The sequence below is a fragment of the Phyllobates terribilis genome, unplaced genomic scaffold, assembly GCF_046119375.1.
Source record: "Phyllobates terribilis strain yellow unplaced genomic scaffold, ASM4611937v1 Scaffold_5__5_contigs__length_657084704, whole genome shotgun sequence".
Lineage (NCBI taxonomy): Eukaryota > Metazoa > Chordata > Amphibia > Anura > Dendrobatidae > Phyllobates > Phyllobates terribilis.
Genome location: NW_027362765.1, coordinates 605,705,812 through 605,719,403, shown reverse-complemented (window position 1 = coordinate 605,719,403; position 13,592 = coordinate 605,705,812). Strand labels below are relative to the sequence as shown.

Below are 13,592 nucleotides of genomic sequence, written 5' to 3'. Positions count from 1 at the left end.
GAATAAGATTTGTGGCGTAACAAACGCCGCCCTTATCATGAATTTGTCATACAGGGGTTTGCTATGCCCCAGCTCCGACTACTGTGTTGGAGCTGGGGCATAAATGCTGAGGAAAAGTTTGCGCATAACAAAGCAACTTTTCAAAGCTATTTTTGCCATAAATCTGGCAAAAATGCTTTAATGAATCGCTCGCAGAATGTATTGACTAAAATTAGCCACTAACCAAACTATATTATATAATGAAAAAGGATTATTGATGAGTCAATGCATTAAAAATGTATTTCCACATAAAATGACATGTCAGGTGTGAATTATGAAGCCGTGTCAAAGAGGTCATAGAGGCTTGGTGGTAACAGATTAAAGGAGTTGTCTTGTGATAAACACTAGTGGCATATAGTCATGATTTATCATGAGTATCTAATCTATAGAAATTGCTCTGGTTCCTATTGCTTCATGGACAACTCATTCTAATCAAAGGTTGACTATGTGGTCTTCTGGAGATAATATAGCACAGTATTTCCTTACTGCACTGTTACTCCGTGCTAATGGTTGGCAGAAGTCTTATTGATCAGATATCCAATCATTATGCTACCAGCATCTTAGTTTTTGCAACCCCTTTTACAGACCGCATATTACAATTTTTGACCTGATGATCAATTGTACAAAATAGCTAAAAATATATTGTGCCATTAGGAAAATGCCTTAGATGGAATGCTAGATCTTAAAGTTATAGGATGTTTTTAGTAACAACTTTGTCAAATGCTTCCAATAAAAACAACCCATCTATGTATAGAGTTCTGTGCTAAAACCCAGGCTACAGCAAGTTCCAATTTGACGTTAAAGGGCTATTCCATTGTAAGCAATTTATTGTTAGATTGGTGGAGGTTCCACCATAGTTACTTCAACAATTTCTAGATCAGGGGACTTGGCTATTTTGGCATTTTCAGGGCCATACAGTAGCATGTAAAAGTTTGGGCACCCCTGGTCAAAATTACTGATATTGCGAACATTTATGCAAGTTGAAGATTAGATGATCTCAAAAAGGCCTAAAATTAAAGCTGACACATTTCCTTTGTATTTTAGGAAAATATATATATATTGTAATTTTTTTCATTTCAAAAATTACAAAAAGGGAAATAGGCAGATGCAAAAGTTTTAGCAGACTCTGGAGTTGTGGAAGAGTCAACAGAAGAAAACCTCTCCTGCATCCTCACCATAAAATTCAGCATCAGAAGTATGAAAAAGAACATCTAAACAAGCTGATGCATTTTGGAACCAAGTCCTGTGGACAGTTGAGGTTAAAATACAACTCTTTGGCCACAATGATCAAAGATATGTGTGGAGAAAAAAGGACACAGAGTTTTAAGAAAAGAACGTCTCGCCAGCCATTAAGCATGGGTGTGGATCAATCATGCTTTGGGGTTGTGTTGCAGCCTATGGCACATGAAACATTTCATGGGTAGAGGGAAGAATGGATTCAATGAAATTTCAACAAATACTCAATGCAAACATAACACCATCTGTAAAAAAGCTGAAGTTAAAAAGAGGATGGCTTTTACAAGTGGATAATTATGATCCTAAACAAAAAAAGAAGAAAGAGACAATATAATATGTAAATGCACACCTATGAGTCAATAGTATTAAAGCAAAAAATTCCAAAATGTATTAATGTGCACCAACAGAAACATGCTAAAACCAATTAAAAACAGAAACCATACAAAAAGACCATCAAATACTGCAGTTTGGTTGAACAAAATGGCAGGTATAGAGGATCATACAGGAAGAAACATGTAGGTATATAGTATAATAAAGATATAGAACTCAAAACCAGGCATCCCTGGAGAAAATATTTAACCTCAGTATAGCACCTGTATAATGGCTCATATAACACATATATAACTATACAAATCCAGTGTGCGAGCAAAGAACCTGAAATGCAGACTAGTGTAGCCACTCCAACCTGTCAAAGGCAATGTTTACCAAATTTGATGTATGGTGGTTATTTGTAACATGTTCTTATGGGAGAGTGTACCTAGCAATTGATCTATGTCATTATCTGTACCTTCAGGTTATTGATTACTTGTGGACATGTTTTTTTTTGTATGGTTTCTGTTTTTAATTGGTTTCAGCATGTTTGTATCAGTGCACATTAATACATTTTGGAATTTTTTGATTTAACACTATTGACTCATAGGTGTGCATTTCCAAATTACATTGTCTCTTTCTTCTTTTTTTTGCTTCAGATCATCTTGTCAATGTAGTTATTTTGCACCTGGTCATTTTTTGCCCTATGATTGGCACTGGTGCACCCCCATTTACATATATCTACAATTATGATCCTAAACACACATCAAAATCCACAATAGACTACCTCAAAGGCGCAAGCTGAAGGTTTTACAATGGCCATCACAGTCACCTGATCTGAACATCATTGAAAATCTGTGGCTAGATGTCAAATAGCAGTGCATGCAAGACGACCCAGGAATCTCACAGAACTGGAAGAATTTTCCAAAGAATGGATGAAAATCCCTCAAATAATAATTGAAAGAATCTCGTCTGGCTACAAAAAGCGTTTACAAGTTGTGATACTTTCAAAAGGGGGAGCTACTAGGTACTAACCATGCAGGGTGTCACCGCACAGTTTGATGGGGACCAGGGAACAGGGGCTCCTGCCCTATCCCGAACACTAGGGGGAGCCCTAGCTTGCCCTATTCCCCGGGATACCTCTGAAGGTGAGGATTCCGGGGCCTCCGCCCTCGCCCTAACTCCTGAGTTAGCCCTCCATCTGTTCTCCTCCCCCACCCAGGGAAGGGGGCACTACTGTGCACCGTGGAATACCCGCCCAACAAACAAGGCTACACAGACAGGGGAAAACACAAAACTCCAGGCACACAAAATATTTACTCACATATAATAGAGGGAAGCACCAGGGTGTGAAGGTAGGGGGATAAACCAAAATGGAGAAGGATAAGGAATTACCATGCGTACAAACCAAACAGTCTCTGATAATCCCTCCAACTCTCCTTCTCATAATAACTCCTCTCCCTGCAGCAAAAGCTAGTTCTGACAAGGGCTAAAATCAGAGCCAAGATTATAAAGGGAAAATGAGTGGCTAACCGAGCTCAGCTGTGAGCGCCAAGATTTTCAACATGGCCGTTTAACCCCTGTTCTGCCAGAAGAAATAAAATATGTCTTAAAATGAAGGAGAAGTGCTTCTTCTCGGAGCTGGAGTAGGAGCCCTCAGACACTGCAGTCTTCTGGCTCCACCCCATTGCGGTAACCCTGTGACACCGGGTGCCCAAACTTTTGCATTGGCCCATTTTCCTTTTTGTAATTTTTAAAATGTAAAAGTTGAATATATACAGGTGCATCTCACTAAATTAGAATATCATCAAAAAGTTAATTTATTTCAGTTCTTCAATACAAAAAGTGAAACTCATATATTATATAGAGTCATTACAAACAGAGTGATCTATTTCAAGTTATGGCTTACAGCCAATGAAAACACAAAAGTCATTATATCAGTAAATTTGAACAATTAACAAAAAACACTTGCAAAGGCTTCCTAAGCGTTTAAAAGGGTCCCACAATCTTTCCCACAATCATGGGAAAGACTGCTGACTTGACAGATGTCCAGAAGGCAGTCATTGACACACTAAGTAAATGCAAAGTAAATTTTGCATTTCATTTGAAAATCAAGGTCCCAGAGTCTGGAGGAAGAGTGGAGAGGCCACAATCCAAGCTGCTTGAGGTCTAGTGTGAAGTTTCCACGATCAGTGATGGTTTGGGGAGCCATGTCATCTGCTGGTGTAGGTCCACTGTGTTTTATCAAGACCAAAGTCAGCGCAGCCGTCTACCAGGAAATTTTAGAGCACTACATCCTTCCCTCTGCCGACAAGCTTTTTGGAGATGGAAATTTCATTCTCCAGCAGGACTTGGCACCTGTCCACACTGCCAAAAGTACCAATATCTGGTTTAAAAACAACAGTATCACTGTGCTTGATTGGCCAGCAAACTCGCCTGACCTTAACCCCATAGAGAATCTATAGAGTATTGTCAAGAGGAAGATGAGAGACACCAGACCCAACAATGGAGACGAGCTGAAGGCTGCTATCAAAGCAACCCGGGCTTCCATAACACCTCAGTAGTGCCACTGACTGATCGCCTCCATGCCACGCTGTATTGAAAAAGTAATTGATGCAAAAGGAGCCCCGACCAAGTATTGAGTGCATTTACTGAACATGCATTTCAGTAGGCCAACATTTCATATTTTAAAAACATTTTTCAAGTATTCTAATTTACTGAGGTAATGACTTTTGTGTTTTCATTGGCTGTAATCCATAATCATCAACATTAACAGAAATAAACACTTGAAATAGATCACTCTGTTTGTAATGACTCTATATAATGAGTTTCACTTTTTGTATTGAAGAACTGAAATAAATTAACTTTTTGATGAAATTCTAATTTAGTGAGATGCACCTGTATATATGTTTTGCCTAAATTAAAAAGGAAACATGTCATCTTTAACTTTAATCCTTTTAGAGATCACTTCATTTTCAGCTTGCTTAAATGTTCACAATAACAGTAATTTTGACCAGGGGTGCCCAAACTTTTACATGCCACTGTAGACTTTTCATGAAGCAGCAGGGGGCATGTGCAACCTGCAGCCTAATTCAACTCTTAATACTTGCAGTCTTGTGACTACAAGAGGGACTGAGAACTCTCGGCAATCTAACTTTTGACCTGTAACTATTAATATGGTTAATTTTGGTTTTAAGTGGTACTTTTAATTACAAGACCTATGAAGAGATGGATCTTTGACAATCCCTCATTTTCATAATTACTAAAGCATTTATTGTGTCTAACAGGTGCATTCTAATTATCTAATTATTGCTGTTGAATAGATTTTGGTTTGTTTCCTAGTCCATGCAGTTTTTGGTGTATTGCTTTCCATTATTATTTTATATAAACTGCAGATCTAGGTCAGCTCTTTTTAGATGCTGCTGAGAAAAACAATTCTTTATGTTCATGTATTTGTTGGTGGTTGGTCTGTAACAGGAAGCAAATAATTCAGTAACAACGGGGGGGATGTTGAAATGTTTAGCACTATCTTCGGGGTGGCACAGTTGCAAATTTAGAATTCACTTGCAACTGTGCATTGTAAAATAAAAACTCTAAATACATTCTGGGATGTTTTATGGAAGTCTGTGTTCTCATTACTGTGGTTGGTCTATACTATTCTGAATATATGTCATTCATCATATTTCTCAGGAAGCTGTCATCTTTAATGACCTTGCAATTGTTCCTCTTTTCCTGTACATGATTTAACTCATCAGTATATGTGGAAAAAGTTTTTATTGATGCACAAAATATACATTTTGTTTTCTGAGACTATGAATGTGCTTTGATCGAAGCTCGTTTACCAAGGGATTGTGGTCTATTTTGTTCTGCAATGAGAACGTGGTCCTCTTTTTATGTAATGTGCCCTAATTGTTCAGCTTTATTCTTATCCTGGCACCTGGATTCTTGGATTTTCAGTAAAACAGTTTTTTTTTTTAATAATAATAATAAATAGCTGATGATTTTTAGTGATAGAAGCTCAAGCAGATGAGTTTTCTCATATTGGTGCACTTATTCGGGGAGAGTATTTAAGTACTAAAGTGCAATGTTTGGAACACCCCTTACAACCATAGAAATTAATTGGAACAGCTACATTTTTCTAAGGGTAGCAAGGGAATAAGTCACATAGGCACACACCATGTAAAGAAATTATGTGAAGTGAAAACGAACACCTCGGTATTCTGTTTTGGGTAGCAAAACCAGAACAATAATAAAAATCAACCATTTTAATATGGAGGTCCCTTTCTATTATGTATGCACCTGCATAGAGGAGTGTCATTTCCTTGTAATTGTCTACTACGCAGATAAGAATAATAATGTAGAGTCTCCACTACATTCTCTGTAGCAATGGTACACATTTGCCACCACTTCCAAGAGGGCATTTCACCGCCACATTCTCGTGTTTGTTGCGAGTCCCAGCGGTTAGATCTCCACCGATCTGCAATTGATCACCAATCTTTTGGGCAGGTGACAACTCTTTCTTTTAGGAATAACTTTCTAAAGGGGGTGGTCCGAAGTCAAACTAAATTTAATTCTAATTCACTTTCTATTTAGTGCCGTAAGCTAAGCAGTTTTCTAATATAGTGTAATACAGTTTCTCTACTGTTCCCTCTCTACACTATCTAAAAGCTATCCTATTTTTTTTCTTATTTCCTGTGTGATGACTTTTCATTTGAGTATCCCAGTATGGGATGGGAAATCCCATGAATTGGAAAAATTATCACAAAGTCCAAATTATTAACATTTTTGAAAATATTTTATTTCTCAGTATTAACAATTTTACAAGTAACCGAGGCAGCACCAATTACAATATAAATGATATGATGGACCAGATGATTTATCTGCTGGTGCCAAATCTAATGTACACACAGTTGTACCACCTGAACAGGCAAGTTTAGTCCTACCTAGCCTGTGTCCTTTCTCCAGCAGATACCCAGTTTCTCGATCCTTTGGAATTCTGGGTGAGCAAATTGGACCAGTGGCAAGAATTGGCCCAATTTACTCTCGGGACGTACTATCTTGTCCAGCCTCCATTCTCATGTTAGAAAGGGTGTTCAGTATAACTGGTGAATTTGTCACATCAAAGCAAACAAAAGTTATCTGTTATAAGAGTGGAAAACCTAATTTTTGTGAAAATGAATCAGGCATTTATCACTGCAGACTCTCATACACTGTCGGCTGATGCTAATGATTAAATCAGCCATACCATCTGTATGTCTGACTTTCCTTTGACTGTCATGTACCCCATTCTGCTGTTGCCAGTACCAATGGACCTGACTTTGCCAGGCTTTGACTTTCTGTTCATCCTGTCATCAATACACTAGTACTGCAGTTGCTGGTTCTATACTGCCAAGCATCTTGTGGCCTGCCCCATCCTAACTCTCTACCATGCTGCTCCTGTTGCAGCCACTGCGCAGCAATGCCATACACACACCTCCTGGCTACCACTGTGTTTGACTGTACAGCTGCTGCCATTGCTGGTCCTATACTGCTAAGCATCTTCTTGACTGCCCCGTCTTAACTCATAACCGTGCTGCACCTTCTACAGCCACTGTACAACCACGTCAACCACATATCGCCTGGTTGCCCACTGTATTTTATAATGGTAGACAATACTAGTGATGCTGGAAAACATACTCTCATGTTTTAGTATCTTCAAGATACAGCTGTGCAACTTTTTGTGCGCAGGAAAAACTGTATCATTTTTGGAAGACTTGATAAAAAGCCTTTGTAATTGCCTAATAATTTTGTGATTAACAGACCAGGTGGGGATCCCCCCAAAAAAGGAATTTTTTTTTTTTGCTTCTAGTTGAAAGGCCATTTTTTTCTTCGCATTCAAAACCTACAGTACACTTATACTTTGTCTCCATAATTAAAGGAATAATTTTTTTATGGCTATGAAAAAGCCATTTCTTCTTCATTTAGCAAAGTACAAAACTCTTCATACCCCCCAAACAGTGATAATTGTTGCACCCAACTATGTGAAAATGCCACGTCTTCTTCGGTTTGCAAATAACAGCGATGCATGCATCTTCCCCCCCAAAAGCGATCATTTTTAGAATGTTTATACAATTTAGGTAGCCTAAAAAGTCTGATACTGCATTATGCTGTTAAATACGCTGTTGGTTACCTCTCGTTTCTCCTAGCCAGGTAGGTCAAAGTTATTTGGACATTAAAAAAACTGTGTTTGCATTGCAGAGCTCAAAGCTTGTTCAACTGACTACAAAGGGAACTCACCATGTTCCACACATATTTTCCAGGCAATTATAGGACTTTTAATTAAGCAAATCACGCAAATTTATTTCCCACAAATCGTATTTTGGGGGACAAATTCAGCGAAGCGAGCAAATTAAAATTTCAAAAGATCCACTTATCTCTAGTATTAACGATCATTGTGTGTTCATGGAAGGCAGTTGGCCTGTCTAAATAGGCTATTAAACTACCTGCAATCAGCTTCTACTTATCTATGCTGTTTGACAGCCGCCATTGGCTATTGTAAACACATCCTTACTTGCCTAGCTTTGCAGACCCATTATTTTTGTCTTTCTCTCTTTAGGTTTCAAGTGGCACAGACTCCTGCTCTCCTGATTTGCCTTACACCCCCTTGCCATCAGCATCAAGAGACCCAACCACTCACAGAGGTAAAATGTACTTGCCATATTATTTATATAGGTTTTTATTGTAAGGTGGTAATAAGCTTAGAGCGCATTCTCTTACTTACACCTCGATATTGCCGACTCAGCAGTTTCCCTTTCTATTCTGCACTTTTTCAAACAAATAAGAAGAAAAACCATCCTTGCCAAGGCCCAGAGACACAGCATTGAGTTAACAAAGGGCAATGATTTGTGAAGGAGGAAAAAAAGCAAGAGTTAAACTTTCTATTGAAAGATGGCCATAGCAAAATGTAGGGACCATAGAACTGGCCTCAGCACCCTCAGGTCATTTTCTAGGTCACATAAGCAGAATGAGCTTGACATTTAAGCTCCTACCTCATAGACCAGATTTATTTCCCTAGGCCTACAACACATTGCACAACTACGCTGCATGATACATGATGTGAAATATCACTGAGTATGCTTCATCTGAAGAAGTGAAGACATAAATGATTGTCAGTATAAGAATGCTCAAGCTGAAGAGCTTGGATTATCTTCTGCTAACCTGAAAAGAAAGAAGTTGGTGTAGTTTATATAACTCCACAGAATACAAACACAGGAGTCTTGGATTTTATTTTATTTTTGCGTATTTCTAAATAGACATAGAGTTAAGAAGTTGGTGATAATTTATGTGTTCTAAATTTTAATATGATAATATTCCAAGATGATTCACTGCATTCAGTTTATTTTTTTGTCACTTGTAGTTTTAAAGTCTGAGAGGTCCATGGGTCTGAGATCTTATGGACTGTTGTCGGCTAGACAAGTACTAAGCATAAGAAATGTTTTCACAGCAATTTTAATGCACGTTGATCATATCATTGTTTGAAGGTCTAGGGTTATAGTGGTTTTCTGAGATTACACAAAATGGACCATAAATTAGAAAATGTTCCAAATAAAGAAATAACAATTACTCATCTCTTCAATCCCTTGACACTCCTGAGTCATAACTCTGATGGTTCCTGGCAATCCTATCCATAAGTTACCTGAACACCGCAGCCAGTCACTTGCCAAAGTGCTCACATACTATGCATGCAAATGTCACCTCTGAAGCTAATGATTGGCTGCAGTGGACAGATAGGATGTCATCACTTCCAAAATAGGGGAGCACTTATGTGCCACAACTGGAATTATATGATATGCCAATGAGTAATTACTTAACTTATTCATTATTTTAATACAATTTTCTACTTTAGATTGATATGTATATAATCTCAGAAAACCCCTTTGATTTCTTTAATTTGGGACCATAAATATTCTAATGGCCTGTCTTTCAGTTAATCCATCAATGATTAATGGGAGTCTAACTGACGATTGCACAGGAATGAGCTGCAGTATCAGACAAGTCCTTATTAGAGATGAGCGTTGTTCTACTCGAACTGTTCGCCAATCTCAAATTCGAGCTGTTTTGGGCGGTGTTCGAGCCGTTCGGCGAACACGAACAATTTGAGAAAAATTCGGCTGTTCGAGGTTATGTTCGATAACTGTTCGTGCACCAAAATCATAACTGGATTTTTTCTCAGTAATGATGAAAATTAATGTTAATACGCAGTTTGAGTGTACAGCGGGGTGGGGGGAGGGGCAGGGGATGGATCTCTGCAGGAATAATGAAGATCTCCATTTTTTTTTCTCTTTCCCGCATTTGCAGTGGGGAGGTGCAGTCTGTCAGCCTATCAGCAGCGCACACACGGAGCGAAGTGCTTTTTTTCACACAAGCAAGGGCATGTCTCATTGGCAGTGTATGTCACATGTCCTTGCCCTATAAGACCAAGCCATTTTCCCCATCGCCACCATTTTCTCACTGCTGCAGCTGCGTGTTAGACGGCACCGCTGTAGCTGTGTGCGCTATACCTTGTTAATTTCAAGCCAATTTTCGCACAAATATACAGATAGCTTGGGAGTAGGGAATAGTTGTGATTGCAGTCCTTTTAAGGACTAGGTTACAGCATTTCCTACGACTTTTATCAGGTAGGTCTGTGCTCTTAAATAGATAGGTTGTGGGAGTAAAGACTAATTGTAATTGGAGTCCTTTTCAGGACTAGGTTACATCAGTTCCTATCAGTTTTTGCCAGGCAGGTCTGTGCCAGTGCTGTGCAAGTTTTTTTCACAGCATTTGGCTGAATCTAGCAAAGCTAATCCTTTTTGGCCTATTGCAGAGTGTGTTAGTCAGTGGAGTAGCCTATCTGTGTTGCAAGATATACCACCTGTGTATAGAATACCAATTTTTTTACTGCACCTAGTGAAGTAAAATCTTTTGGGCATAGCATCATTCTATTAGTCCATCTATACTGACCTCCATCAGGTTGCAAACTGAATCTAATTTTTTTCTGCATCTAGCTCTGAAAAAATATTTGGCCTTCTAGCAGTGTGTCGGACTTTCTCTATTAGTCCATCTATACTGACCTCCATCAGGTTGCAAATTCAAAATAATTTTTATCTGCATCTACAGTACCTCTGAAAAAATATTTGGGCTTCTAGCTGTGTGTGGGACTTGTTGTATTAGTCCATCTATACTGACCTCCATCAGGTTGCAAACTGAATATATTTTTTCTGCATCTACCTCTGAAAAAATATTGGGCTTCTAGCTGTGTGTGGGACTTGTTGTATTAGTCCATCTATACTGACCTCCATCAGGTTGCAAACTGAATATAATTTTTTTCTGCATCTAGCTCTGAAAAAATATTTGGCCTTCTAGTAGTGTGTCGGACTTTCTCTATTAGTCCATCTATACTGACCTCCATCAGGTTGCAAATTAAAAATAATTTTTATCTGCATCTACAGTACCTCTGAAAAAATATTTGGCCTTCTAGCAGTGTGTCGGACTTTCTCTATTAGTCCATCTATACTGACCTCCATCAGGTTGCAAATTCAAAATAATTTTTATCTGCATCTACAGTACCTCTGAAAAAATATTTGGGCTTCTAGCTGTGTGTGGGACTTGTTGTATTAGTCCATCTATACTGACCTCCATCAGGTTGCAAACTGAATATATTTTTTTCTGCATCTACCTCTGAAAAAATATTGGGCTTCTAGCTGTGTGTGGGTCTTGTTCTATTAATCCATCTATACTGACCTCCATCAGGTTGCAAACTGAATATAATTTTTTTCTGCATCTAGCTCTGAAAAAATATTTGGCCTTCTAGCAGTGTGTCGGACTTTCTCTATTAGTCCATCTATACTGACCTCCATCAGGTTGCAAATTCAAAATAATTTTTATCTGCATCTACAGTACCTCTGAAAAAATATTTGGGCTTCTAGCTGTGTGTGGGACTTGTTGTATTAGTCCATCTATACTGACCTCCATCAGGTTGCAAACTGAATATATTTTTTTCTGCATCTACCTCTGAAAAAATATTGGGCTTCTAGTTGTGTGTGGGACTTGTTGTATTAGTCCATCTATACTGACCTCCATCAGGTTGCAAACTGAATATATTTTTTTCTGCATCTACCTCTGAAAAAATATTGGGCTTCTAGCTGTGTGTGGGACTTGTTGTATTAGTCCATCTATACTGACCTCCATCAGGTTGCAAACTGAATATATTTTTTTCTGCATCTACCTTTGAAAAAATATTGGGCTTCTAGCTGTGTGTGGGACTTGTTGTATTAGTCCATCTATACTGACCTCCATCAGGTTGCAAACTGAATATATTTTTTTCTGCATCTACCTCTGAAAAAATATTGGGCTTCTAGCTGTGTGTGGGACTTGTTGTATTAGTCCATCTATACTGACCTCCATCAGGTTGCAAACTGAATATAATTTTTTTCTGCATCTAGCTCTGAAAAAATATTTGGCCTTCTAGTAGTGTGTCGGACTTTCTCTATTAGTCCATCTATACTGACCTCCATCAGGTTGCAAATTAAAAATAATTTTTATCTGCATCTACAGTACCTCTGAAAAAATATTTGGCCTTCTAGCAGTGTGTCGGACTTTCTCTATTAGTCCATCTATACTGACCTCCATCAGGTTGCAAATTCAAAATAATTTTTATCTGCATCTACAGTACCTCTCAAAAAATATTTGGGCTTCTAGCTGTGTGTGGGACTTGTTGTATTAGTCCATCTATACTGACCTCCATCAGGTTGCAAACTGAATATATTTTTTTCTGCATCTACCTCTGAAAAAATATTGGGCTTCTAGCTGTGTGTGGGTCTTGTTCTATTAATCCATCTATACAGACCTCCATCAGGTTGCAAACTGAATATAATTTTTTTCTGCATCTAGCTCTGAAAAAATATTTGGCCTTCTAGCAGTGTGTCGGACTTTCTCTATTAGTCCATCTATACTGACCTCCATCAGGTTGCAAATTCAAAATAATTTTTATCTGCATCTACAGTACCTCTGAAAAAATATTTGGGCTTCTAGCTGTGTGTGGAACTTGTTGTATTAGTCCATCTATACTGACCTCCATCAGGTTGCAAACTGAATATATTTTTTTCTGCATCTACCTCTGAAAAAATATTGGGCTTCTAGCTGTGTGTGGGACTTGTTGTATTAGTCCATCTATACTGACCTCCATCAGGTTGCAAACTGAATATATTTTTTTCTGCATCTACCTCTGAAAAAATATTGGGCTTCTAGCTGTGTGTGGGACTTGTTGTATTAGTCCATCTATACTGACCTCCATCAGGTTGCAAATTGAATATAACTTTTTTCTGCATCTAACCCAGCCAATAGTTTTGGCCTAATACCACAGTTTGGCCACTCAGCTCTGCTCGGTTACCATCCATTGTTTTTTTGTGCAAACAACTCCAGAGTTGTGAATTAGTTAACCACCAAAATGAGTGGAAAAAGGCCTGCTGCTGGTGGAAAGGGGAATAGGCGTGTTGGGAAGGGGAAAAAAGGTTGTGTCCGTGGGGTAGGTGTTAAAGCAACAGTAACATCTGCAGAAGAAAGACCATCTTCCAGCCAAACTAAAATGTCTACTTCTTTTAGCGGACAATGTGATAAGATCCCTTTCTTACGGCCACGCCAATCGCTACAAATTCCAGATGAGGCACAAAAACAGCAGGTGTTTCAACGGATATCAAGTGCTCCTTTAAGTGGGCTCTCCTCCACATCAACTTCAATATCACAAATACTCCAGTCCTCAAAGGTGTCACCCAAATCGCACTTGCTTCCTCACAGCTCCCAAATCTCCAGCTGCCCGTCTGAGTATGAGGTAGAACAGATGGTTGAGTCTGCAGAGCTGTTTACTCATACTATAGCCTGGGAATCAGAGGTCGACTCCAGCGCTTCTGTGAATCCAGACGAGGAAATGATCTGCACTGATGCCCAGAATCTTTATGAGTCGGATCCAGGACCAGACGCAGAAGGTTCTG

At 38.7% G+C, this 13,592-nt stretch overlaps 1 protein-coding gene across 1 annotated transcript in view; it reads left to right on the top strand.

The window, feature by feature from the left end:
- The window catches only part of LRMDA (leucine rich melanocyte differentiation associated), a 1,575,514-nt gene that overhangs the window by 1,282,153 nt on the left and 279,769 nt on the right, over positions 1-13,592 (top strand). The window contains exon 6 of the mRNA XM_073681467.1: positions 8,180-8,264. Within this exon, the coding sequence (XP_073537568.1) occupies positions 8,180-8,264 (85 nt within the window). The remainder of the gene's footprint in view (positions 1-8,179; positions 8,265-13,592) is intronic.